Source organism: Prionailurus bengalensis, chromosome B2 (assembly GCF_016509475.1).
Source record: "Prionailurus bengalensis isolate Pbe53 chromosome B2, Fcat_Pben_1.1_paternal_pri, whole genome shotgun sequence".
NCBI lineage: Eukaryota > Metazoa > Chordata > Mammalia > Carnivora > Felidae > Prionailurus > Prionailurus bengalensis.
The window spans coordinates 99403353-99431319 of NC_057349.1; the positions used below are offsets into that span (position 1 = coordinate 99403353).

Sequence of the window (27967 nt, forward strand, 5' to 3'; positions counted from 1 at the left end):
GAGCTCTGCTGAGGACTTTCTCTTCCCCACCTTCTCATTGCCAACCCCATATCTCCCCCACCCCCACCCCTGGGATGTCCCAACGAGAATTATTATCACTAAGCACAAGCCATCTCCTGCCAAAATTAAAATTAAAGTTCCGTACAATTCTCCAAAGCTTCCTTACCTCAGTGAGGAGCTCCTCCTTTACCATTCACTAAAGCCAAAACCCTCCTGACCATCCACAATACACGTGAACAGATTAAAGCCTCTGAGCAGGCCGGGGTCAAGAAATCAGGCTAGATTGTGTATCAGCAATTCCCAAATTCATCTGATCATGACACATGTCCCCTCCTCCCCAGTAGTTTTTTTTTTTTTTTTTTTTTTTAACAACCTGCAGAAAACTCTTTGGATATATTTCATTCAGAACGATTGTTCCATCCTAATCAGCTAATTAGCTCTCTGGCTGCACCTGCTATTCAATCTTCAAAAACGCTTAGGCAAAGTCAACCACACAACAAGCTAGCGCTCCATCATTTGTGGTAATGGAGAGTACGACCCTTAGGTGACTGACCCCAGGCAGCCGTTGGGTTGATGCCATGTCCATAGGTAACTTGATCCCTGTCTTCTAAGCATCATGACCAGCTGAGGGGTGGAAGAGGCTGCCTCGGGTACTGGCAGGAATCATGCTTTGTCTGCCATTAAATGGAATAAGCCTGTGGCACACGATCACTATGTGTTTTATTTAGAGGGATTATAATGCTCACTTGAGTGCAACCTACAAACATCATGGGCGGCTTTGCAACAGTGAGTTAGGTGTTTTCCGTACATTGTCTCTTCCTGGGGATTTATTAGCCCCCAAAACTTCAACATCCCTACAGCTTCCAGCATCCATGAAAATTAGCACAGATCTTTGAATGCCAGGTCTGAGAGAAATCTTATTCTGTAACAAGTGTTTTTAACAAAAATAGAACTTTATGCTCTATGTCATTAGCACTAGACTTGAGTCTAGTTCTACAGAGGAGTACCAGTCTCAGGCTACTGATTCATATTGCATCATTTCTAATTTTGAAAACAAAGATAGACCTCATTAACTTGTCATGCAGTGGAAAAGTTATTGGAATCCATTCTGGTGCTTAAATTGTGTTTCGATCCATAGTGTCTGGGGCCATTTGCCGTCATGTCATGTCACCTACAGGTTTGACTTGGGAGTGGGGGTCCTGGGGGCTTGGACACACTCACTCACCAGCCTGGCTGCCTCCAGAGCAGTGCCCCAGTGCACGGAGATGCCCCCGCTCCCGTGGCCGTAGTGGTGGACCACGGGCAGCCTCCGGCCGTCCTGGGCGAGGAACTCTATCTGCAGCCGCACACCTGCACGCCTGAAGGGCCTTAAGCCTACCTTCTCCCTTATGTCGCAGGCTCCCTGGAGGGAGGGCTCAAGAGCACAACACCGGGAAAAAATACCTCTGCTAATTTCTGCATCTGGGGACAGATTCCAGTCTCCTTGTTGCCTAGTTCCACCCAGGATTACATTGGATGTGCCGGGATAAATATATGTCAGCCCACTCCCATCTCGGATAAAATGCTTCACCCAGGGAGCCCGAACGTTGAGCACTTGGCCCCGCACGGGGAACATCTCCGAGTCTTGTGCAAGCTGTCTGCTTCCAAGGCCTGAGCAGTTGACCACGACGTCGAAGGATGGATGAAGCTCCCACAGGTCTCCTATTCGTCGGGTGAGTATCAGGACCCCACTGCCTTTTAACCTTGGAAGAAAGAGAGAGACCATCAGGGAAGCCTTAGCAGCTTCCTGTGCTGCCCCTCACAGGAAATGATGCACAAGATCATGGGCACATCCAGGGCCCAAACAGGCCAAATTCCAGCCATCAACTACCTCGCATCCCAAACTGGGGATTCCTAAACTCCAACCTAAGTAAAAACCTGTTTCAGAAATTCAAAACAAAAGAAATGTCTTGTCCTTTTTATGTTTTATAAAGTTCCTATGTCATACTAGGTGCTAAATAAATGCTAATTTAATCAGTTGTTTAAATCCCTGATTTTTTGTGTCATATTTAGTGCCTAAATCTGTAGCCTTAGACATTTTGTGTCATGTTGTTAACTCTTGCATGTTCCTTTGTAACTCTGGTCTCCCTAACTAGCTGTTTGGGACAGCAGTCGCTTTTTTATGTCTACCACAGGAATGATAGCATGAGAGGAACGCAAAATATTTGCAGCTCATGGATTGACAGTTATGGTTAATAATGTTATTTTGGACCAAGTATATTGATAATAAAAATAAATGGCTTATCTAGGCCCTGTAAATCTTTTTTTTTTTTAATTGTGGTAAAATACACATAACATAAAACTCGCTCCGTTGACCATTTTTAGTTGTATAGTTCAATGGCATTAGTTTTAATATATTCACCTATGAATTTTGTGGTGACACTAACATATTGCCATGTGTTTACATTCTTTAAAATAGTGAATATGAAGAAAAGTCTTTTTTTTAATGTTTATTTTTGAGGGAGAGAGAGAGAGAGAGAGAGAGAGAGACAGGGAGCACAAGCAGGGGAGGGGCAGAGAGAAAGGGAGACAATCTGAAGCAGGCTCCAGACTAAGAGCTGTCAGCACAGAGCCCGATGCGGGGCTTGAACCCACGAACTATGAGATCATGACCTGAGCTGAAGTTGGTGTTCAAGCAGCTGAGCCACCCCAAGAAAAGTCCCTTAAAAAGAGTTTAGGAGGGTTCTATCCTTTACCAATCATAAGACCTTGGTCAAGTTCTTTAACTTCTGTGGACTTTTAATCTTCCATCCATAATTTGGAGACAACAATACTGACTTCATAGGGTCCTTGTGAAAATGAAATGAGATAGCATTTGGAAAAAGCCTGCTGCAGCCCATAATGCACTGCGGTTCCTCAGTAATCTTTTCTAATGGGGGGGAAGGCTGTAGTTGCTATGCTCCTATAAAATGCAAGAGCCAGTAGCTCACATAGGGGTATGCCTATTTTCCACACCCATCTATCACTGGCATCCAATGGTTTAACAGCTTGTAAGAATGACATTTGGACCTCGAAAAAATGTTTTACATTGGTTATTATTTGAACACTATCTTGGCTTTGCTTTTAACAGATTGGAGATTCCCCGTGTTGAAAGTTGAACATGATGTTCTGTGCTCCAACTCTTCTAGTTAGAACTCAGAATTATTCTCCTAATTCACAGAAATAAAGGAATTTTACCAGCCTTGGGGCATGACTGAACTGAACTTGTTTCTTCAACTATCACCTAGGGATAAGAATGCTGAGACCACAGGGTTTTTATAAAAATTCTGTAAGAATTCAACACATTCAGGGGTGCCTGGGTGGCTCGGTCGGTTGAGCATCCAACTCTTGATTTTGGCTCAGATCATGATCTCATGATTTGTGAATTCAAGCCCTACATTGGGCTCCATGCTGGCAGTGTGGAGCCTGCTTGGGAATCTCTCTCTTTCCCTCTCTCTGCCCCTCCCCTGCTCATTCTCTCTCTCTCTCTCTCTCTCTCTCTCTCTCTCTCAATAAATAAAACTTAAAAAAAAGAATTAAACACATGCAGATATCTTTCTTTTCCTTTTCAAGGGGCTGGTCGCTACTGATGAAAGTCCACTTTCTACTTCTGAAATGATCATAGCAGCCGGGCTGTGGGAAGGCCCTGGAAGGCTTGCTGTGCTGCGTACCTCACAGGTCTGCACCCCAGGAGGGAACTTATGGAATGTGCCAGAACCTGGCATCCTTGTACTGCTGCAATACAACCATGTGGCGATGCCCAGTCATCATTGTGTACCCCATGGGCAATGTATCAGGGGGCACTGGGGTGTAGGAGGAAACCTTACGTGGAAGCTGGACGTTAAACCAAGCACTTCTACAACCATATGAGGTAGTTATTCTGGAGGTTTTGAATGACGTGGTCGGGGATATCACCTTGATGACGTTCCCCGTAGGGCTTCCTGAAACTGAACAAGACCTCATGCTAGATTGGGAGAATGCCTTGTCCCAACCTCCCATGAGGAAATGGGGGATGGGGACTCAAGAAGTTGTGCTCACTAAATAGCCCCAGACCAATGTCTTCTGGTCATCACGCTAAAACCCAAGAGTGCCCATTTTCACCAAGCCTAAAAGTCAGCTTGTCCAACAAACCTGGGGGATGGTTGTCTTTGGAGCCCTTCCTTAACTCTCTGGGTGTGTCAGCAAGAGGGAATTTGAGTAGGTGTGGCCCTGAGAGGGATGGGGGTTCCACTAAGTGCTTCTTCACATACACACACACACACACACACACACTCCACATCCCAGGAGCAAAGGGGAGTCCTCTCACCCTCTCCCTTCTCTTGGGACTAGAGGCATTCCTGCACCCCACCTCCCATTGCCTGCCACAGCCTAAGCCATATAAGAGAGAAATCCTGGGCAGCACGAAATAGGGAAGTGGGGGTTCAGTGTGGAGACCCACTGGGGGAAATGGGGTACACATGGGCTCTAGAACAAGGGATGGGGCTGGTTTGACAGCAGGATTGGGCAGCAGGGCTGCAGGGAGTGGGAGGCCAGGGCAGGATGTAGGGTGCAGCCCAACAGGGACAGAACGAGGGGTGCAGCAGAGCCAAGATACTGCCCTGGAACCCATGCATACCTGGAATTCACCCGCTGACACACCCTAAATTTGGGGGGAAAACCTAATGAGCAGAAACTGGGGGAAAACACTCTTTTTGTCATTTAAAATTTCTAAGCGCTTGCCAAAGGTAGACATTTTAACACTCCTTTGGTAACATTTTAATAGCTTGTACCTTTATTCTGGGAATGTTATCCAAATAGGTCTGTGGATTACACAAATACAAAGTAAAAACCCTCTTCTAAGGGTCCAAGATGACTTTGGGGTGAGAGGGTCCACAATTTTTGCATGAAAGCCAGGATACTTCTCTGCAAACCAGACTGCTTTTGGAAAATCGGTCCCCACCAAGGAGGGAGGAGGGAAGAGGAGATGACTCAGTGTCTGTTCCCCAGCTGGTTCCTCAGACTGGCTGGAACATCCTCACCAACGCGCAAGAGCCCGAGCCTGAGGACCAGAGCCTGGGGGCGCTGATTTTGAGGAGAACTGGTGAGGGTTGAGCCTGAGCAGGACTGCCATGCAGTGGAACCCCAGGGTCAGAGCTGGAAAGAAGACAATTCTCCCCATGGCTGCTATAGTTCAAAGTTCATTGGAATGAAGAAAAGAGCATTGAGTTTTTGCATCACTGATGTGAGGATGCCTTGGAGTGGAGAGAAAGAGTGAAGAGCTAGGAAGACATTGCTAAAGATGTGGAGAGATGCAGGGAGGCTGGGAGAGGATGGTGGCCAAGAACATGGTGGGGGGCTGGCTTTGAGAAGCATTTGGTTATGTATTATGTATGAATTAATAGATGCAGTCAATTAAAAAAATTAATCCTTGGGGCACCTGGGTGGTTCAGTCAATTGAACATCTGACTCTTGACTTCAGCTCAGGTCATGATCCCAGGGGCATGGGATGGAGCCCCATGTCAGGCTCCTCACTGAGCATAGAACCTGCTTAGAATTCTCTCTCTCTCTCTCTCTCTCTCTCTCTCTCTCTCTCTCCCTCTGCCCCTCTCCCATGCTCACACGTTCTCTCTCAAATATAAAAATAAATAATAATAATAACAACAATAATAATAAAAGTAATCCTTGCTTCAAGACTGAATCATGACACCTTAATGACAATGATCAGAAAATTAACTATGTTCAATCTATTCAAAAATAAAATAAAAAGGAAACCTAATTTAAAATCTCATTTGGCCCCAATGTTTATAGCAGCACTTTCAACAATAGCCAAATCATGGAAAGAGCCCAAATGTCCATCAACTGATGAATGAATAAAGAAGATGTGGTGTATATACACAATGGAATACTATTTGGCAATAAGAAAGAATAAAATCCTGCCATTTGCAGCAACATGGATGGAACTGGAGAGTATTATGCTAAGTGAAATAAGTCAGTCAGAGAAAGACAGGTATCATGTTTTCACTCATATGTAGAACTTGAGAAACTTAACAGAAGACATTGGGGGAAAGAGAGGGGAAAAAGTTTCAAACAGAGAGGGAGGCAAGCCCTCTTGGCAAGCCCATGAGACTCTTAAATGCAGACAACAAATTGAGGGTTGATGGGGTGGGCGGTGAGGGGAGGGAAAAATGAGTGATGGGCATTGAGGAGGGCACTTGTTGGGATGAGCACCAGGTGTTGTATGTAAGCGATGAATCATGGGAATCTACTCCCAAAACCAAGAGCACACCGTATACACTGTATGTTAGCTAACTTGACGATAAATTATATTTTTTAAAAAAGAAAAGAAAATCTCATTTGGCAAATAGAACTATGCACACAGATTCATAGAAAAAGTCTACTCTTCTTCATAGTGATACTTGATGTAGCTATACCTAAAATAGCTTACAAGAGTTAGATTTTAAATGTACATATATATGCTTACATATATATGCATATTTTGCATGTGATAGGAATGTAAACAATTTGTACTCAGAAGGTCAACGGTGATGTTTTCAAAATATATCCACAAATTCTTTGAACCCTTCAAGGCTGAAGCCTAATGCCCCTCTCTTTGAATGTGGGCTGAACCTAGTCACTTGCTTCTCATGAATATTTATATCCATAATATTTGCAACATATGATCCTGGATTTTCTTTTGCTGCAATGTATATTATTGGGACAATTGGCAAAATCCAAATAAGGTCTGTAGATTTCAGAAATGTACCCATGTTGAAGGAAAAATAAAATAAGATAAATACAGAGAGGGAGGCAAACCATAAGAGACTCTTAACTATAGAGAACAAACTGAGAGTTGCTCAGTAGGGGGATGGGCTAAATGGGTAATGGGTATTAAGAAGGGTACTTGTGATGAGTGATAGGTGTTATATATAAGTGATGAATCACTAAATTCTATTCCTGAAACAAATAAAGAGAAAAGAAAAGAGAAGAAATGAGAAGAAAAGAGAAGAGAAGAAAGAAAAGAAAAGAAAAGAAAAGAAAAGAAAAGAAAAGAAAAGAAAAGAAAAGAAATATACCTGTGTTAAGATAATGCCCTCATTCTGATGAGTTGACTTTAGTGATATAAGAGACTGACCAAGAGTTTAAGAAATACATATTCAGTATTTGGGGTAAAGGGGCATCACATCTGCAGCTTACTCTCAAATGGTTCAGGGAAAAAGTATATATTTAGAGGAAAAAGGATAAAGCAAATATGTTAAGTATAAGATTTGGGGAATCTGAGTGAAGAATACATGGCATTTCTTGTATTTTTATATATAGTCTGATTTTGACCTAACAACATGATCTCGCCTGATGACCACATTCCTCACTCATTTCCTTGCAATGCCTATTCCAATAAAACCAAGTGCATTCTATTCCCCACTTCTCGGAATAGCTATCCTCACTTTGACCACTCCACAAACTTATATTAATGGCTCCAAGTTCCGTTCAGGGGTAGAGCAGCCTCTGGTCCCTTTGGGGAAGGGGGTGTGGATGGGGAAGGCTCAGTGTTTCTGTGGGCAGGGTGGTCCTGGAGGGGAGCAGCTGTGTACCCTCAGTCAGACCAGCAGGTGAGGTTTTGGGGAACAAGTTCACCTGTGTAGCCACCTTGGGGCAGGTACTGAAGGCCCAGTGGAGGCTCCTAAGGCTAGCGCACAGCCTCCATCTATTTCTGGCTAACCTTATTGCCATCATCGGAAAAAATAAATACCAGCATTTTGCACCTTCCTGACTGGTACCCTCCCACTTTATCCTTGCATACCTGGGCAGAAAATGGGGTGCTCACATTCGACCTGTGTCCAGGACCATCATTTGCCCCCGGCTCCTCTGGTTAGAGCTGGCAGATGCCAGGGGGGGGGGGGGCAGAAACAACTAGAGGCCTGGCGAAGGATGGCCATGCTCCAGCAGCAAGGTGTGTGTTAGTCCTGGGGACGAGGGGGCTGCTGTGCACAGCAAGGCACCTTTGCAAGTTGGGCATTTATAAGACAGGGTTATCTGTCATGTTCCTGATGTACAATCCATATTTCTGTCCAACTGCAGGGAGAGCCACATGAGTTTCTTTCAGAGGCACTGCTGTGAATCAGGCCAAGTGGGAGAACGAAGCTAGGGAGATGGGAGACAAGGAAAGTAACAGCGAGGCCTTATTAGACCAGTGGGAAGGAAGTACAGAGAGAGAAGCTCAGTGTGATGAGTACTGTGGTCAGTGTGGGCCTTATCAAGACCAAAGGATAAAGCATGGCCTCCTGAGAAAGAAATGCACCCGAGTTACAGGGCCCCTGGCACTGAAATGAGGCACCCAGCTCTCTGGATGTTGTCAAAGACAGGATGAGCCTGGTCTTTCTGGAATGATTTATTTAGGTAGAATGTCTGGCAAAGAGCAGTCTCAGTTGAATTATTGCCTCTATGATTCATTTCCTGGAAGGGGCAAGTAAAAAGCAGCAGAATATGACTCCACTGGCTGAGGATATAAAACATGATCTGCATGGCTGATTAAACCTCTGAGGGGTTTTTATTCTTTTGTTTGTTCTGGATATTATTGGGCATTGTTTCTTTTTTTGAGAGTGAGATGCTCCCTTCTGTTCTTTGAAAAAAAGCTGAAGATTTGATTTGTGGTTAAAAACATTTTTTTCCCTTTCCTGGAAATTTATGATTTCAGAAGGATAGAGCTTAGGTTGGAAACATTTTTGTGTGGCTTACTGAGTGAAATGCCTGTTTTTGAGTCAGAACACTGTAGGCTGAACACTCACATTGTGTAGAAGGGGCGTAGGAGGCAATACAACAGACCCCGGGGGTGAGGAACAAGCAGGGATTGTGTGGCTCCCCAGCTGGCTTCACCCTGATGGAGAAGAGCAGGTGACAGCCCACAGAATGAACCCTGGGGGTCCCACCCCCTCACCACAATGCCACCCTGCCTCCCACCTGGCTTGAAATCCTTGCCTGAAAGCCTTGCTTTAGGCATAGAGGAGTCCCTGCCCCACAAAGCCTCACTCAGGACAACAAGGGACATGTGGCTCTCTTCTTCCCCCATGTTGGCCCTCTGGCCAGATGCCAGACCCTGAGAGAAGAGAAGACAAGACAGCTAATTTCCACAGAGAGGAGACCCTGTGTGCTATCTGCGCAGGCCCTGCTTTGGGGGCCAGGAGGAAGAGGAAGGTTCAGGGGCACAGAAGCTGGGACGGGAGGGTTGGTGGGACAAAGGCGTGTATACAGTCTGTCTGAGGCACTCACGTCCCAGCCCACTGTGATGGTGGATGTGTATATCCAAGAAATGGACTGAAATAGACCTCCCCAGGACAAGAGCAGCCCCTCGGACCTCTTCTCCCTGACGGTCACCTAAAAACAGACAGGAAGCAACGTGCTCCAAGACACGAACCCCAGCTGACTGGTCATCAGGCCAATGGCATTGCTGTCAGGAGGTGGCTCCCACTGGCACAAAGTACCACTGACTCGGGGTTATTTTAAGTAGAGTAAAATGCTGACACCAGGCTTCCGACTAACGAGAAGGTAGCAGGATTTTTCCCAGGTCTTCATCCCACAGTTAGAGATTAGGCCTGAAAATAATGTTATTATGGAAACGGGGGCCTGTTTTCCAGGTGATAACTTTAGAAGCAGGCAGAACAAATCGTTCAGATAATATTTGTTTTCCTGTGAAAGTGGTTGAGGGTGGCCTGCAGAGCTAACACATTTATTCTCAGCCAGAGTGGGAGGGCGGCTGGGATGGTGGCCATGCTGGGGATTGGCCCTCACAGTCTTCCTGGGGATGCCCCTCTCCCCGCCCCAGGGGGAAGCTTCCCACTGCTCAGGGCAGCCCTAGGCAAATTGCAAGACTTACGAAGACCCCTCAGAGAAGGAACACGTACACTGGGGATGATGCTGGCTTCCCTGCCTCTGCCCCCTCCCACAGCAATACCACCTACTCAGGTGCCCTGGGCCCTCAGGCTCCCTCTCTGCCCCATCATAACTCCCCATCTTCCAAGAACCTTATCTACTACTCATGAAAGCAATGTATGCTCTCTTCCAGGAAGAATTTCTGTTTCAGTTTTCTGTCTAGACTTTCTGTCTAGCCAATGCTTCTTTGAAAAAACAGGAGAAACTACATGCACACACACACATACATGCAAACATATGCATATGATTACTGTAAGCTCAAGACTATTTCTAGGACTTAAAAATGATCCTGGCTAACCTGAGCTGTACGTTCCTTCCACTGGGCCACTTAGAGGACCCCACTCTGGCCCTTCTCTGGCTGTGCATGAGAAATGAGTATGTGGGGCCATGGGGAGCACCCGGCCAGAGTCCTCCTCCTTCACTTCCAGCCCATGAGCTGCGAACCCATCCCTCTGCTCCTCCCCTGCTTCTCTCTCTCTCAAAAAAAAAATTATGTTAAGAAAAATTTTTAAAGAAATTATCACTTGGCAAACATTATAGTAATGATTGAGGCAAGAATCATGAATGTATGCTAAAACTAGTAGGAGCAGAATATTTACACAGCCTCAAGGTGTATCTTGACAAAGCATTTAGTAATTACAAAGGAAAAAAGTTGTAACTTCACATTGGAGATAACTGGCAGGCTGGGTGATCAAAGTTAACATCACTGGAAAGGGACAAACCAACACCACGTGTCTCCTACTACGATGCACTAAGGATTCAACGTTCCTTCTACGGGGTTCCACCGAAATGTGTAACCTCAATTTGATCATGAGGAAACGTCAGACAAACCCCAACTGAGAGACATTCTCCAGAGCAATTGGTCTGTGCTCTTCAAAGCTGTAAAGGTCGTAAGAGACAAAGACAGACTACAGACTGGAGACATGACAACCAATGTAATGTGTGACTACGAATTGGATCATGGACCAGATATATCTATATAAAGGACCTAATTGGGTCCTTTTTGGGCAACATATGAATAAGATCCATAGACTACAGTATCAGTATAAATATCTAGATTTTTATCATACCTATTTATATAAAAGAGCATCCTTGTTCCTAGAAAATACACATGGTAATATTTAGAAATCATGGGGCATCATGTCTGCAATTTACTCTTAAATCGTTCTGGGGGGGGGGAAGAAAAAAATACATACACACACACACATATATGTATATACATATATATGAGACAGAGAGAGAGAAAATAATAAAGAAAATGTTAGGCATCTGCATAAAGCATTATAAGAGCTCATTCATCCACTTTCCTTGTCTCTATGTCCATCATCATGCCTGATCCCCAGCCATTTCCACACAGGGAAGCCAAGGGGAAGCTCTTGATAGTCTCTGTGATGGGGAACACTCTGCAGGATCCTCCCTTCCCTGATTCTGTCTGATCTTCCAAAGACCACAGGGATTCATCCAGGTTTTCTATAGACCTTCCTGAACATGGAGAAAAAAGTCCAAGATGAGGGAGCCAAACAATAGACTTGGGAGTAAAAATGAAACTTTAGCCTCAAATTATAAAACTCTGTAATGACACCTTTTTATACCCAACATTTTGTACATGTTCTTCCACTTTTTATTGTAATCAAACAGAATTATGTACCATAATGAGAGTAAAGCACTGCCCCTTATGGCAGCCTAATAATTCCCCTTATCTGAATTTAATTAAGATACAGTATATGATACCTTCATCTTAAATCACTAGCATTAACACTTCCAATTTCCTATTTCCAGTCGTTTTTATACGATAAGGACAAAAGTGAAAACTACACGGTATTGCCACTGAGGGAAAGACCGTGTCGCTGCTGAAACTTGAATGTTGACTGATGGGCAACTTCATCACGTGATAGCTCAAAATGCCCAAGTATCGGCTGATGTCTAGGTTCGAGGTTGGCATGCAACTGTGCTTTAGGGCCCAGTGAACAAAGCATAAGAGTGTGGGTTTTATGAAAACTGAAACTTACAAAAGGAGAATGTCCCATATAAATTGCTAATAGATAAAAATGAAAAGAGCACTCATAAGGCTACAAAAATGTATCATGGTGCTCCTGACATGTGCCTAATAGATGCAGCCTCCCTCCTCTGTGCTCCTAATCCACCCTCAAAATCGGTACAACCCCATACCATGTGTGTTACTGTGATTGTTAATTAACGTATATAAACAAACACATGCATACACACACATACACATACATACACCCCATGACCGCCATTAGACTGTGAATTCCTTAAGAAAAGTGATCATATTTTTATCCTTCTTTTTTGACCAGCTTCTAACACAGTGCCAAGTTCAGACGTAGGTGTTCAACACAGAATTGTGGGATTAATGAATTGTCTGAATCAATTACCTTACAGCCCACCTCTGGGACCAATCATCATGGCCACTGCTTGCCTCAAGTCACTCTTCCAATGTTTACACAATAGTTCACATTGCCCCTATTTATCTACCAAATACACGCATTTGGGGATTGAAAGGGCCAATGTTTTACAACCCTCAATATGCTTACAATTTCCAGACTAAAGAGAGATTTATTGATGTATCTCAAATAAAGATGCTCTTGATGCATTTCCTAACTAACTGGAATCAGAAAGTCCTGAAAACCAAGCCAAAATACAAGTTCAAGGTATTTTGGACTGGACTTGGTGAGGAAGCAATTACCTGATTTAGATAAGCTAAGACCTCTCAGGTTTAGAGATCTTATTTATAACAAAGAAAACAACGAAGCCATTTTCTTAATCACCAATGAGAAAAAAAATTCAAAAAACAATTTATAATAAGCTTAAGATTCTCCATCCAAAGAACGGGAGCAAATCATATAATTTTATAGCTGGAAGCATACTCCCCAAACTTCTCCAGCTTACAAATGAGGAAACTAAGACACTGTTTCAATAAAGTGGGTTTTACTGGTGGGCAGGGAACCAAATCATGCATGACGAAGAATCACGCATCACGCACTAGAAGAAGAAGATGGGTGTGTTACTACCAGCGTGGTATGGCTTACTCCTTTGGACACAGCACTGTCTTCAGATTGTTTGACAAAACCCTAGCCGTTGTGAGCAACAAGACACAATGCAAAAGGGCTCTGAGGAACCACAGGGAATTTTCCATCTATATTTTGTGAGTAGCTATGCAATTATTTATGGCTATGCTATGAAGGATAAAGGAAGCAGCAAAGAGCCATTTCAACTGACCTCTTCTCCAACCATGGGAGGTAGGCAGGGCTTTCACATTTCAGAGTCGTGAAGGCGTGACCAAACACATGCTGGGGGAATTTCTTCAGTTCAGCCTTGGTCATCTTTCGAAACCCCAGAACCACATCAGCCCAGAATGGCACTTCTTCAGCAGGAATGCTCTGAAATATCTGCCAACTCAAATACAGAAGTGGATAAATTTCCTGAAAGTTTGTGAAATAACACATTTCCGGTGAACCCTGCAAGACATTCTCTAGAGCATTTTTAAAACACACTTCCCATACCCATAAAAAGAAAAAGATCTGGGCGCCTGGGTGGCTCAGTCGGTTAAGCGTCCGACTTCGGCTCAGGTCATGATCTCACGGTCCGTGAGTTCAAGCCCTGCGTCAGGCTCTGGGCTGACTGCTCAGAGCCTGGAGCCTGTTTCGGATACTGTGTCTCCCTCTCTCTCTGACCCTCCCCCATTCATGCTCTGTCTCTCTCTGTCTCAAAAATAAATAAACGTTAAAAAAAAAAAAAGAAAGAAAGAAAGAAAAAGATCTCTTCTTCCATTCCCTTGGGTTCAGATAATTCAGCAGCTAAATTTAAAATATTCAAGGGGGGTCTGGGTGGCTCAGCGTCCGACTCTTGCTTTCAGCTCAGGTCATGATCTCACTGGTTGTGAGTTTGAGCCCTGCGTCGGGCTCTACACTGACAGCACAGAGCCTGCTTGGGATTCTCTCTCTGCCCTTCCCACGCTCATGCACTCCCTCTCTCTCTCAAAAATAAATAAGTGAACACTTTAAAATATTCATGATTGGTGGGGCACCTGGGTAGCTCAGTCGGTTGAGCGTCCGACTTTGGCTCAGGTCACGATCTCGAAGTCTGTGAGTTTGAGCCCCGCATCGGGCTCTGTACTGACAGCTCAGAGCCTGGAGCCTGCTTTGGATTCTGTGTCTCCCTCGCTCTCTGCCCCTCCCCTGCTCATGCTGTCTCTCTCTCTGCCAAAAATAAATAAATATTAAAGAAATATAAAAAATAAATAAAATATTCACGATTGGGGAGAATAAGACATTTAAAAAGTTGTGTTTTAAAAATTTAATTTAATTCTTTTTTTTCCTAAAAATCTGTTGCTCAGATTTTCTTTATTTACTCATGACTATGCATTTTTGACGAAAGGTTTTTGTGTTTCGTATAACATTTTACGTAAATTGTAAGCATCCATCAAAAGTTTAAAGGTTGGCCTCAATTCTGAACAAAACATCTAAATTACAGTGAGCACTGGTGGGTGTACAGGAGGCGGGAGTGTGAATTACGAGTTAAGTTGCGAATTATGAGTTAAGTGTGAATTTTCTGTTAAGATGTGGGTCATCACCTCACACTGTTGGTAAGAAAAACTGGGTTGTCAGGAGGAACCCCATTATTGTTAGGCCACCAGCATGGCTGGAATGGGTGAGGCTGGAATGATATTGGTTGTTAACAAGCCCGAATAGTGCTGCCGATAGCTGCTGGGCATATGTTTGGATTTGTAAGTATTGGGTTGTTTTCATCAATCGGAGTGTTATAAATCATGGCTTCTCTAAAAGAGCAAGGAAAATCACCTGAATGCTGTATGTGGTTGCTAATGATGTGGTCATTAACATACCAGAATTCATATACCTCTAAGTAATTCATTCAAAGCAGTCCCCGGCGAAAGTATAAATGTTTGCTGTGGGGCTCCATGCAGGCCTTCTCACTGTCTCATTCCGTACACTCTCCCTGGGCTAGATTTCCCCTTCCATATCTTCACCATCACCTATAGACCAAACAGGGGGCTCCACCTCCAGCCCTCCTCTCTCTCTCCTGAGCTCCCAAACCAGACCCAGACCTACAGTGACTTTCTCTCTCCCCACAAGCCCACATGCCATCAACCACCAAGTCTCAAACCCTATCAGCTTTCCTCTCAGGCTTCTCTCAAGTCCGTCTCCTCTCTATCCCCACTGCCAACACCTAATCTATTGCACCACCATCTCTCTCTCTCCACATATCTGTTCTCCCCACTATAGGCATATTTTTGACATGTAAACATGATCAGTTACTTCAAGGTGTAAAATCCCTCAATGGCTTCCCATCAATCTGGATGACCTCCAGTATCTCCAACACACCACAGTCGCCCTCGACTCACGTCTATGCCTATGCTGCTCTCTCTACCTGGAATGGTTTGCCTCCTGTGTCCCCGGCCCTGTCTCTGTCCTCTTCACTTCTATAATGTCACCACGTTAACCTACACTCATCCGGATGGTCTCTGCTGAAATGTCACTTTGCTCCAGGTTGCTTCTCATAATTCCTCCGAGCAAGTTTATTCTCAAACATATTCTTCCATAGTACCCTGTATGCTTCCCTTGGTAACTCGTGTCTTTTGCAGCTAGTTACATTTAGGACATTCCTTACAGACCATAAGCTATATATATGAGAACAGGTCCGTGTCTTCTTTTCTTAAAAATTCACTAAGCATACATTTATTAAGCATTTACCATATGCCAAACAGTATGTGCTAAATTGCTCGTTACTATGTCACCAATATCTAAGAGAGTACCTGATACAGGTGAATGCTGAATAAATTGTTTTGAAGAAATGTAGAGATGAACAGATGAATAAGGCTATACACTTAGGCCAAAGAGGTACAGGCCCTTGTCTTCATTTGACTGATTCAAATTGTCTTTTTGGAAGCAAATGGGAGAAAAAGCATTCATGTGAGTGCAATAAATAACTCTCTTTTAGGCTAGCTTGAAGTATATTCTTTTTCATATCCTTAATGGTGGCAAAATCTTAGTCTTGAAAGGACATTTGAATTTTAGACACATCTGCCTTCAAAAATTACTTAGAGACAACGTTTGTGAGTTAATTGGTTCTGAGCAAAAATGAAGTGTGGCCATAAATCAATAAGGACAATTTTTCTCTGTGACTCATCAGCTGGATCTGGGGACAGTTGTAGTATCAATTCATCCTCAGAAGATGGAGAAGTAAAAGTTGCTACTTTGGGTATAGACTGGGGGAAATTAGTGATGTTAACACCATTAATGACGGTGAGGGAGGGCAAGAGGAAGAGGATAGAAACCTGCCTGCTGCAGGTGTGTTTCCTACCAGAAATGTAAGCAGACAGCCTGATCACAAAGGAGGAGAGAGGACAGGTTTTTTTTATACAGTACAAAGGGTGCAGTGGTTGTGAGAACTTAGTAAAAAGCAAACACCCTCTGCTCTTCAGAAAGGTATAGGGCATTACTGTGTTAGCACATGGGGTAACACAGATGACATACGTGTTATGTCATAAACTAAAAGTGATAGAAGGGTTAGTAATCTTTTTTTAAGAAGATAAAGAAAGAGGGGCACCTGGGTGGCTCAGTTTGTTAAGCGTCCAACTCTTGATTTCGGCTCAGGTCATGATTTCATGGTTCGTAAGATCAAGCCCTGCCTTGGGCTCTGCACTGACAGCACAGAGCCTGCTTGAGGTTCTCTCTCTCCCTCTCTCTCTGCCACTCCCCCGTTTATGCTCTTTCTCTCTCAAAAATAAATCTTTTTGAAAAGAAGATAAAGAAAGATATTGTCATATTCTAAGTGCTGGTTTGTGCCAGAAATGTCATATAGGATTTTTTAACTCTTTCATTTAATTATGCATGTCCCCTGAAATCACATATTAAGAATCAAATAGTAGTGCCTTAACCATTTCAGAAATATAGTTCCTAAATGGCACCTCAAAGGTCACTTTAGTGACCTACAACATTTACTTCTCGGGGATGTCTCCTTCTTCAATATCACACCTGTTGGCTTTCCGTCAGCCACATCATCCCCATGCTCAGTGTTTACCTGCTGCATGTTTTTTTAGCCGTATTTGCAAATCACTGCAAAATCTTTGAGGAAACTCACACTAGTATTGGTGATGAGAAACTGTGATGTTGTTTAAAAGTCGAATGCTATCTTTACTGACATGTAATATACAATTACTATACTAATAACTTGTCTTTCTTGAGTTCTTTGGAGTAAAGCTGAAAATGTTTTCCAAAATCCTCCTGCATTGAATTCAGCACTCTGCTCACAGCAGTACCCAACAATATTTTATGTTGAATTTTTTTTAAACGTTTATTTATTTTTGAGACAGAGAGAGACAGAGCATGAACTGGGGAGGGTCAGAGAGAGAGGGAGACACAGAATCTGAAACAGGCTCCAGGCTCTGAGCGGTCAGCACGGAGCCCGACGCGGGGCTCGAACTCACGGACCGTGAGATCACGACCTGAGCCGAAGTCGGCCGCTTAACCGACTGAGCCACCCAGGCGCCCCAATCTTATGTTGAATTTTAAAGTCTGTTAAGATCATTCTGAATTCTAAAATAACTTCAGATATCCTCTCTTACCCAGATACCAGATGAACACCAGCATCTCCAGCTTCTGCAGAATTGGCGATTGCAAACAGGTGATCAAAGGTCTCTTGAAACCACTGCTTCAGCGTGGGAATGGGTGTGTCTGTAATCAGGGCAGGGGGGGAGGGTAACAAAGCACAACAGAAAGGAAGTGGTGATGATAACTATGCTTCAGACAATCTCCTTCCTAGAACCCGGGAGAAAATAAAGAGGCAGAGAGGAACATTTAGATAAGGTACCACATTATAGTGGAGAATCTATCAGCAACCCGAGTTTTGAATGCTGACACATGCTGTTGACTCCTGTTCAGGTAAAGATTAATCATCAGAGGGTAAAATGGCCGATCAGGACAAAATCTGACATAGGAGCCATCTGGAAGGTAGTCTTTGGCATTAGATATATTCCAGACCTTGACAGGTTCATAACCAATCTGGGGAGAAGTGAATTCATGGCCGAGGTATCCAGCTGGCCACACAGTTGAGATGATAGGAGAAAGAACCCAGAACTTCTCTCATGGGTCCTGAAAACATGGTGGGTGATAAGGGAAGATCTGTGGGGCCCAGGTCAACCAGAACAGAGAATGACTGAACATCAAGAGAAAGCCCAGATTGCTCACCCTCTGATACAAGGAGACAAGGTCTGCATTGTGGAGCCGAGCTGCTCAGGAAGGACTCCCTGCAGTCCCATCCAAGGCTGCCATTACGTCCATCCCCTTCCACTCCGTAGAATCATGCAACAGCATAGAGTAGCATTCCCCGGGTCACTAGAACACGCAGGGACCACACGAGGCACCACCTTTCTGGCAGAGTCCTGTGGATCAGTGCTCCTGTCACCCAGGTATCCCTGCCAGAGCACAAAAGGCTGGACCCACATCCAGCTTCTGGAAGGGTGCAGACTTATCGGAGAGGAAATAAGGGTCAGGGTTGAAAGAAGGGTCATGGTTCAAGCCCCAAAATAATAGTGTCCAGTGTAGGCACAGAAAACAAGCATAATCTGGACAAGCAGACAAATCCAAATGGGGTGAAGAATTTGGCCATCCAAACCCTATGGAAGGGTCATGAGGGAGAATCCAGGGTCAAGCGAGGGACTGGGGAATGAAAATCCCAAGGGGCTGCTATGGGGGGAGCCAGAGAGGAGGTGAAGGAACTGAGGCAGAGAGGACACTGGGTAAGCTCTGCTTGGAGAGATGTCCCTAGAGTTCACAGTAGAGATGAAAAGGCCCCGGGAGACATCCTGCTCCCCCAGACCAAGTCCCCAAGTCAATGAGGGCATTTCAATAGCAGGGGTTTGTAACAATTCACTTGTTAAAGTGCCAATAAATATTTCTTTAATAGTGGATCTGTGCTGTCATCTTTAAACACGTGCCCATGTGAACTCAACACTGTATTCCAAAATTGAAGACTGGGCCACTGGTTTAGAAATAAGGAAGAAATAATGAGCTGCAAAATGAGCTAAATTAGACCTCACATTGGATTATACCCCAACAATCTAAGCCAGTGTATGGGGCTGTATTGAAACGCGTCCCCTTGTTGCCATTTCAGACTTTAGAAACAAAATATTGGCTGCGACTCACATGCTGTAGGAGTCATCCCAAAAGAATGGACAGTTCCAATTCAGCAGTGGATAGAGCCAGCAAGCCTGGTGATCTAATCCATGTTCAAGTGCTGGCAAAAGAAAGCTGTAGCTGGAGTAGTGGTAAAAATAGCAATTGCTGATACAGCACTTACTATGTCCCAGGCACTGTGCTAAATGCTTTACATGTATAAATATATTTAATCGTCGCAGCAACCCTATCGGATAGGTATGGTCCCCATACGGTACTGATATTTATGAGCACAGAAGATACCACTGTTATCACTGAGGCTGGTCTGAAACAAGCCCAAAGAGAAGACTAAAGTCCTTATCTGGAAGCACCAGAGAGTAACACTCTCTGATCCAGGGGCCCCAACCACCTAGCCGAAGGGTGAGCTTGGGCCTCAATGGCCTGGAGGAACTCTTAGACGAGCCTCCTTCTTTGAAGACGATTCCATGACTATCATGCAGCCTTCTGACCACTCACCCAGGACTGATGCAAGCAAAGGGGTTCCTGGACAATGGACATAAGAACTCTGGTCACAAGAAAGGTGCCCAGGAAGTGTGAACTAGCATTCTGCAAACACGCTAGGTTCCTGGGCTTAATCCTGTGCATGTGTAACTTTGATGAAAAAAAAACCCAAAAGCTCAAATTAAAGGGGAATAAAAGCATGGGAATGAGGAAGTGGAGACAGTGAGTATAAACCTCATTGGCTGCAAAGTGATTTGGGTATTTATTTAATGCTGTTTCCCTCCTCTATTCTATTTTATTCTATTTCACGAGAAGAATACAGCTGGAAAGGATGTGTGACCATGTTTTAAAAACTCAATGCAGGGGCAAGTGGGTGGCTCAGTAGGTTGAGCATCCCACTTTGCCTCAGGTCATGATCTCGTGCTTCGTGAGTTCGAGCCTCGCATCCAGCTCACAGAGCCCGCTGTAGATCCTCTGTCCCCCTCTCTGCCCCTCCCGCTTGTGCTCTCTCTCTCTTTCCCGTCCCTGTCCCAAAATTAAATAAACATTAAAAAAAAAATCAATGCATCTTTAGGCCCAAATACATACTGACTGATTGTCTACCAGCTGAGAAGTGTGGATAATTTTAGTCCTGTTACAAGTAATTTCTGACCTTGTGGTCATTACTGGTATCAGTGGAAAGACTTAGAGTTACCAGTTGTGGTAGTCATGAGAGCGGTTCACCAGATCCTTCTGACTGTCTGCCTTCTGGGAGCCTTATAGGATTGCACTTCTTGGCCACCTTCTGAGGGGTGGGAGCATGTGACTTGTGCTGGCCAATGACCGGCCATCAGAAGTAATGAAAGTTGCATCCTGGCCAGAGCCAGCTGAGGTGAGACCTCCCCAGAGCTGCTTTCCCCTCAGGCACAGGTACTGATGACATCCAAGACAGTGGCTGCCCCATCACGTATGATGGGCAGAGCCCTTGCCGATGCTCAGTGGACATGCGGTCCCAGCAAGAATCGAACCTTTGTTTTTTTAGGCTGCTAGGATTTGGAGGTTGTGTTTGCCTTACAGCATAATTGAACATTTCTTAACAGATGAACCAGTACGATGTTAAAAGTGAACACTAAGGGGACGCCTGGGTGGCTCAGTTGGTTAAGCGTCTGGCTCAGGTCCTGATCTCACGGTTTGTGAGTTCGAGCCCCACGTCGGGCTCTGTGCTGACAGCTTGGAGCCTGCTTTGGATCCTGTGTCTCTGGCTCTCTCTGCCCCTCCCCCGTTAGTGCTCTGTCTCTCTCAAAAATAAATAAACATTTAAAAAGATGTTTTTTTTCTAAAAAGTGAACATTAAGTTACATGCATATCCAACTGTCTCTGTCAACAGAATTCTGACTGAGGAACCATATCTGACAGAGAAGCTAAAATCCCTCTTACTTGGATAAACATGAGGTATAAGCATTCCGGCTGCCACGTCACTTGTGGTATCAGGACTGGACTTGTCCGAAATGATAGTAATGGAGCATCGGGGGACCAGTTTGGAAACGCACATGGCAGTAGAGAGCCCCACCACGCCTGCCCCCACAACCGCAATCCGTACTGGGTCCATGGACCTGTGAGGAGAAAAAGTGTGAGCTATAAACCTTGTTTAAGGGTCACTGCATCCGGTACAAAGTCCGGCCCTGAGGATTCTCTTCCTAGGTCCGCAGCCTCTCAAAGTAACGCCTTTCCTGTCAGCATTTCTCATGGGACAAAGGGAACTCCCCATAAGCTCTGTTTCTGCTAAATGTTGGGCTATGGGCAACAAGGTCTCGATGGAGTGTTAGACATTAGCCCAAAACCAGCCTGGAGTTGCCTTTAGAGCACACGACAGGTAAATAGGTTTGGTTTGGGGGGAAATTGCTACTCATTCCAGCCCCTTCCTAAACCACTTTTCGTTTGGGCACAGCCTAGGAAGGCAGACAAGAACAGAAGAGATGCCGTCTCCGCTCCCAGAAGCTTCCCGAGGAACAGCCGCTGAGAAACCTGACCCATGGGCAAATTCAGAACTCAGCTCTCACCGTTTACAAACTGGATTTTAGTTATAACAACAAGACAAAAAGCTTGAATGACTGAACCCCACGTCCCCTCTCCTGCCCCCCACTCTAACTGGAAACCAACCCTCCTCTCCCCTTCCTTGACTCTGTCACTGTTTTCCCCACTCCATGCCCCCACCCCATGCCCTACCCCTCGCCCCTCCACTCCTGTGCCTGAAACCCACCCTCTGAAAGCAGACTTCCCAAATAAGGAAACTGGATTCCTTCGCAGACTCAGGTGCTGATTCTGTAAACTAGGGGGCAACCCAGGGGCTCCTAGCCTCAATTCCCTCATCTGTAAAGCAGGCCATGTGAATTCTTTATTAACTCGTTTGGGTTGGAAATAAGAAGGACCCGCTCAGGTTGTCTCACAAAAGTGGCTCCTTCTGAGGGTTGGAATGGAAATGCAGGAGGCAGATATCCAGAAGCCTGAGACTGGCACCCAGCGTGGGAACTAGGGGGTTGGTGAGGGCCCAACACCCTCTCGGCTCCTCACCGCTGAGCAGTGGGAGCCCACCGAGCCTTGCTCTGCTGTCAGCTTTCCCGGCCCCTGTTGCTTTCCTGCTTGTCTTTCCATTTCTGTTCCCACTCTCCAAGGCTCTCTGTAGGTCTCAGGTCTCCAGAGAGAGAGAAAAAAAATGCAATTATTCCAGTTGGTCATTATCATCCTTACCAAAGTTCTAGCACCAGATCAGCTCATTGGGCTAAGCCAGCCTGTAAACGCGCTCTTGGCACAGTTGTCCTTTCCCATCCAATCAGCAATAGACGGGGCATCTTGGCACAGGGCAACCAATAGCCTGTGGTTCAGATCATGGCCACCTGCCCATAAAATTCACCCTTCCCCCGGAGCGGGTGGGGCATTTCTGCTGTGAGCAGGGCAAACATGGCGGGGCTCGGCTTCCAGCTCTGAAGGTCTCTGGCTCTAGGATAATTTAAAGTCATTCCAATGAGGTTTCATGTGTGTTATTTTTATTTCTCAAGCAATCTATGCATTTCTTTGGCCATTAATTTGCTTGCTCCCCAGTGGGCTGGCTAACTGAGAAGGCAAGGAGGAGACCAGTGGAGGGGGGCAAGCTGGAAGAGCATAGTCCCACACACGTCCCCTGGAGGTAGGAGGCACTCACCTGTCCCTTGGTGGCTTTCCTACTTCACGGGCTCCCCTGCCTACCAACTTTCTCAAAATAGCTGTAATAAATCGAGAGGGGAAAGTAACCTGTGGCTGAGAATAACCAGCTGCCAGGGAGGAGAAAAGTGAGCCAGCAAGGTCGGTACATCCTAGCCCAATGACCTATGAATCACTGTCACCTGATCCCATTAAGACAGTCCCAAACTCCCAGAGTACACACAGAATGACCCCTGAGCTGCAAGCACAAGGATTCAAGTACCTGAGTCTGGAAAAGCAGTCTTGGAACCCACAGAAGGCTCTGGCACCAACACTTGTTTTCCCAGTGAGTGGTTGGTCTAGTGCCCTGAGAGACAGAGTGAAAGTAAAACTGCTTCCCATTGGGGAATTTATTAAGGACATTCTCTCTAAACTCACTCTCCATTGGCCCATACCCCCGTGTCTCTGGAACTTATTTCCCTGGAGGAAGGAGGGATTAACTTTGTTTTGTAAGCTTCGTGGAGCCGTGTGGAGCTGTGGCTCTGCCGAGCCCCTGGGAGCCGGTACACCCTCAGCAGCTCTTCTCTTCCTAGTTTACAAACCCTCCGTCTTGCCAACGGTCTGGGATTTCTCCAGCTGATTTACAGGCACAGTAAATAACAGTTGAATTCCTCCAATTTCCAACAAGTTCTGGCCAGAAGCAACACTGGTTTCCTCATTTGGCTCTTCTGGGTCAGCAGATGGGGGCAGGAATGGGGGTTGGGTGAGGGCAGAATAATGATGTTGATCACTAAGAAGATGACCTGATTGCAGTTGGGAAAATTATTCAGGAGACAATTGAGGATAAAAACCAAATGACTCTTTAACCCGCATATTCAAATATTTGCTGATTGTCCACCGTGTGGTCAACAAGTTGTCGATGGGGAAGCAGTCTGATGAATCAAAATAATAAATAATATTGTAACTAATATGTAGTCAGCATTAACCATGTGCTACATGCATATATGACACCATATAACACAACCACCCTCTGAAGTGGTGAGGTACTATTATTATCCCCATTCTTTAGATAGGTAAATTGAGTCTCCAAGAGAATAAGGAAGAGTCCAAGGTCTCCTAAGCAGCAAAGCCCAGTCTGAGTGTCAGATTCCAAGGCTCAAGGTCTTAACCAAAGCACACACTATGGCATCAAGAGACCTGTCTGTTTTACCTTGAGTAAGTCACTTAACTTCTGAGTTTTCAGTTTCCCCTTTTGAAAATCGGGGGTGAACTAATTTCTCTTACAAGTTGTCGTGAGCATCTGCTGAGTTGAAATATGCAAAACTGTCTGTGAGGTGGTATATATATATTTTATTGAGCACCTACTATAAAAATCATCCAACATTTATGGAGCACCTGCCCTGTCCAAAGCATGCTGCCGGGACTATCAGAGATTTAAGGATTTCTGGAATGATGTTTTCTCCCTCAAGAAAGGAAAGAAGGCAGAATAGATGGTGCTCTAATATGTAGCACCAAGTGTAGGTGCTGTGGGGGTTCAGAGAGAAGGGAGCATGGTGGACCCACGTAGCCAGTCCAGGAGAGAGGATGGGAAATGAGGAAGGTTCCAAAGAATCAGTGGGATGTGGATGGACAAGGAGGAGGAGGGAGAGACATATTGGGAGGGAGGAGAGTGTGAGCAAAGCCACAGAGGCAGGAAGCTTCAAGAATGCGGAAGAAACAAGGTGTGGCTCCATGGGGAGGTTTGGGTGAGAGCAGAGTGTGGAATCTGGCCAGGATGAAGGACAGCGTTTGAAAAGTAATGGGAACCATGGAAGACACCTGAGAGGGCTCCTTCTCCCCACCTGGGTCAGGACTCTCTTTCCTACGAAAGCAAGAAGAGGAAACATTCAGAAACGAAACCAAGAACGCAAGCTACGTGCGTCAACAACAGCTAATAGGTCTTTTAGTGTTTGCTTTACAGACTTGTAGCAATGTGACTCAAAAAAGGGGTCATTTGGAAAACTGATTTAGGCGTCACTGAGGGTGGGAGTTGAAAAGGGGCAGTGGGGACCATGTAGGGGGGTCTTGTGTTATCATTTTACAGGCAAGTGGCTGAGGGCCAAAAAGTTGAAGTGATCCCCCTGAGAATGCAGGTGAGCTCAGCATCACATTCCTCCTCAACAATTTTTCGGAGACGTTTTACCGTGGGCTCTGGAGGTCCACAGAGCCGCCCTTATGCAGCGAGCGTGTTGGAGGCCTCCCTGGCCACCCAGCCCCTCCTGCTCTGCTTCCATGGGTGTCAATGGCTTATGATGTGCTGGCCTTGCTGGTATGTTAGTCTGCCAGTAAATGGAGAGCTTCAAACCAACAGAACTTGAATCTTTTTGAAGGCTGTTAAGGAAGCGAGGCTTGTGGGGGCCAGGGATTCAGTCATATGGGCCACGGGTTGGGGGGGAAATGGGGAAGGAGTGAGTTCATGGTGACGTAACTCTCTGATACATGGGCTAGCCCTGACTTGAGATACAGAAGTAGGGCAAGAACCCTTTCTTCTTTGTAAAGTAATCTGACTTTCAAGACTTACTTATTGGAACATCCATGAAAATCTCCCGATGGACATTAGAAAGACATTAAAGATAACCCAAGTAGGTGAGCCTAGGGAGAGACAGGGAATAAAGGAGAAAAATGAATTCACTTAGGGAACTAGCAGTTGTCAGTAAATACTGGTGCAATGTGGACTTTAGAGATAGAGTGAGTAGCTGTTACAGACTTCTGGCAAATTCAGATAATTCATCTCTGTTGGGGAAAGTTACCAATGGGCTTTGGCTTTCCTGGTCAGTTTAAACGATCTTAAATAAGAAAAGATTCCTCTTCACCATCTGCAAGAATTTATTAAGTACTCCCTTGGATGGGTCATATTACAGAATGAACCCTTTGTGTTTAGCATGTTGTCAGTAAATATTTGACAGGTGTGAGAGAAAAGAACAGATCAAGCCCCTCATTCAGGGTATACATTCAGGGTATACATTCAGAGTATATTTTCAAGTTCAATATGGACTTCCCTAACAACACAACAGTTGGGAAGAGGGACAGATTTTGTGGGGTCTGAAGTTTATACAGTTTTCAAAGCCCCCTTTAAGAGAAATATATACAGAATCATAACAGAAAGAGTGCCTGTGGTCACTTTGATATCATGTGACAGAGGCGAAATGTAACAGAAGGGAAATAGAGTGGTAAGAGCCAGCGTTCTTAACTGATTGCAGTGACTATATCTTCCTTTTGCAAAATTTACAAGAGTTTACCAAAACTTATGACCAACGAGCCCATTATTAAGGCCTCTCACAAGAGCCTGGGCAAGGGTGGGACTCGAACCCGAAGTTCATGCTTTGTTGGCTTGCTTCACGGGAGGCCTTCCCTGCAGCTATCATGGGCCAAGACTAATCACCAGAACAATGTGAATAGCAGGGTCCCCAAGAAAGAAACAACGTATGTTGGAGGGCACAACCAACTCAGGACAGTGACAGCATGCTGTAGTATTGGCAGAATGGGCCCCACATGCCCACTGGCCAAGACCAAGACTGGACAGGACACCTGCCACACTCTCCTTGACCGAGTGTTGGAATGGTACACGGAGCAGGGAGAAATAATGTACAGCATCAGAGCTGTGCAGGGTGATAGATGCAGATATAGTGTTTCATCATCAGGTCGATGCATAGACCTCAGTTAAGCAGAACTGATAACGAGGTCATCTGCCTGAAGTTCGCCTACTTGTGTACGGGTTGTTCTCTGAGCTTTCCGGTGCCATGGTAAAGTACTCCTTGAAATACTTACAGGTGGAGACACATCTGGTGTGCTATGACAAGGGTCCAACTGCTAAAGATCTATATCACTATTTTGCAAGGATAAAATCAGAAGACTGTGCATGTTAAGAAATGCTGGAGGAACAAAGCATGTTTGGCTTCCTGTAGGACTAATATTTTTAATTGTCATGATGAACAGCTCAATTTTTCTCCCAATAAAGTTTTCATCTCCCACTCATTTAAAACCACTTTTTATCAAGGTTGTTGGCTATAACAACAACATACGAAAACCAACCACCTCCCTTAATGCCAGCGAGAAGCAATAGAAAATATATTAGAAACTCGGCACTTCCAGTAATAAATGTATATCCCCGGGACTAAGTGTAACAAGCTATGTGCATGATTTGTGGAGAAAATTATACTTCATTGAAAGACATTAAAATAACCCAGCTAAATGAAGACATTACCCATGATAATGGATAGAAGAGTCAATACCAGAAACCAGGTAAATTTTCTAAATTAATCTAAAAATTCAACTCACGTTGAAACCATGCCAGGCAGTTTCAGTTGCATCAGTGGGAGTGTGGGCTCCTTTGTTTCTTGTCAGCAACAGAAATGTGATTTCTGGATGAGCAGTGGAAGCAGAGAGTGTAGGCATGGGGACTTCTAGCCCAGTGAGGGCAGTGGCTTCCCGGTCCCTGGGTAACTTCTTCCATTTTGTTCCATCAGTCCTTCCCACACTTTGGTAACTTATTCCCTGCATTAAATTCTATGCCTGAAATAGCTCAGAGGGTTTCTGTTTTGGACAGAACGCTTCTGGACACTTATAAATACAGAAACACATACATGGGTGTTAGAGACCAAATGTTGGTGAGGTTCGAGGAGGTAAAAACAGTGGGGGCTCTCCTGAGGGGATTAGTGCCCTTTTGAGACACCAGAGAGTTCGCTTGCTCTCTTTCTCTCTGTCTCTCTCGCTCGCTCGCTCTCTCTGTGCATAGGCACAAAGAAGAGGTCATGTGAGCACATGGGGAGACCCTGGCTTGCCCACAAGCCAAGAGAAGAGGCCTTAAAATGAAAGCTACCTTGCAGGCATCTTGATCCCGAACTTCCAGTCTCCAGAACTGTGAGAAACAAATTTCTGTTGTGGAAGCCCCCCAGTCTGTATTCTGCTGTGGCAGCCTTAGAAAACTAATATAGACCATAGAAAGAAAGTCGAGAAAACACCAAAGATTAACTAAGAGGGAAAAACCTAAGTAACAGTAGAAAAACAATGGGGCCCCTGTGTGGCTCAGCTGGTTAAGCGTCCGACTTCAGCTCAGGTCATGATGTCACAGTTTGTGAGTTTGAGCCCCACATTGGGCTCTGTGCTGACCGCTCAGAGCCTGGAGACTGCTCCAGATTCTGTGTCTCCTTCTCTGTCTGCCCCTCCCCCACTCACACTCTGCATCTCTCGAAAATAAA

The 27967-nt window shown here is 45.0% G+C and overlaps 1 protein-coding gene across 3 annotated transcripts; it reads right to left on the reverse strand.

Moving 5' to 3' along the window:
* Positions 1–701: 701 nt before the first annotated feature.
* Positions 702–27230, reverse strand: DDO (D-aspartate oxidase). 3 transcript variants are annotated; one of them, XM_043592107.1, is made up of 6 exons: positions 27048–27230; positions 23014–23097; positions 20991–21166; positions 17525–17633; positions 13159–13335; positions 702–1742 (listed from the first exon to the last, which is right to left on the reverse strand). In XM_043592107.1, the coding sequence occupies exons 1-6, from the start codon at positions 27077–27079 to the stop codon at positions 1172–1174; spliced, it is 1149 nt and encodes a 382-aa protein (XP_043448042.1). In that variant the 5' UTR covers positions 27080–27230; the 3' UTR covers positions 702–1171. The 3 variants fall into 3 exon arrangements, with proteins under 3 accessions (XP_043448042.1, XP_043448043.1, XP_043448044.1); XM_043592108.1 differs by lacking the exon at positions 23014–23097; XM_043592109.1 differs by lacking the exons at positions 23014–23097; positions 27048–27230 and adding an exon at positions 22753–22876.
* Between the last annotated feature and the right edge of the window lie 737 nt (positions 27231–27967).

Coding starts and splice junctions, on each gene's coding strand:
- DDO (XM_043592107.1), bottom strand. CDS start 27,079: ATGCAACTGAAACTGCCTGGCATGGTTTCAAC. Junction 23,098..27,047: donor CTGCCTGGCATGGTTTCAAC/GTGAGTTGAATT, acceptor TCTGTCTCTCAG/GGCACTAGACCAACCACTCA. Junction 17,634..20,990: donor TATACCTCATGTTTATCCAA/GTAAGAGGGATT, acceptor CCCTGATTACAG/ACACACCCATTCCCACGCTG.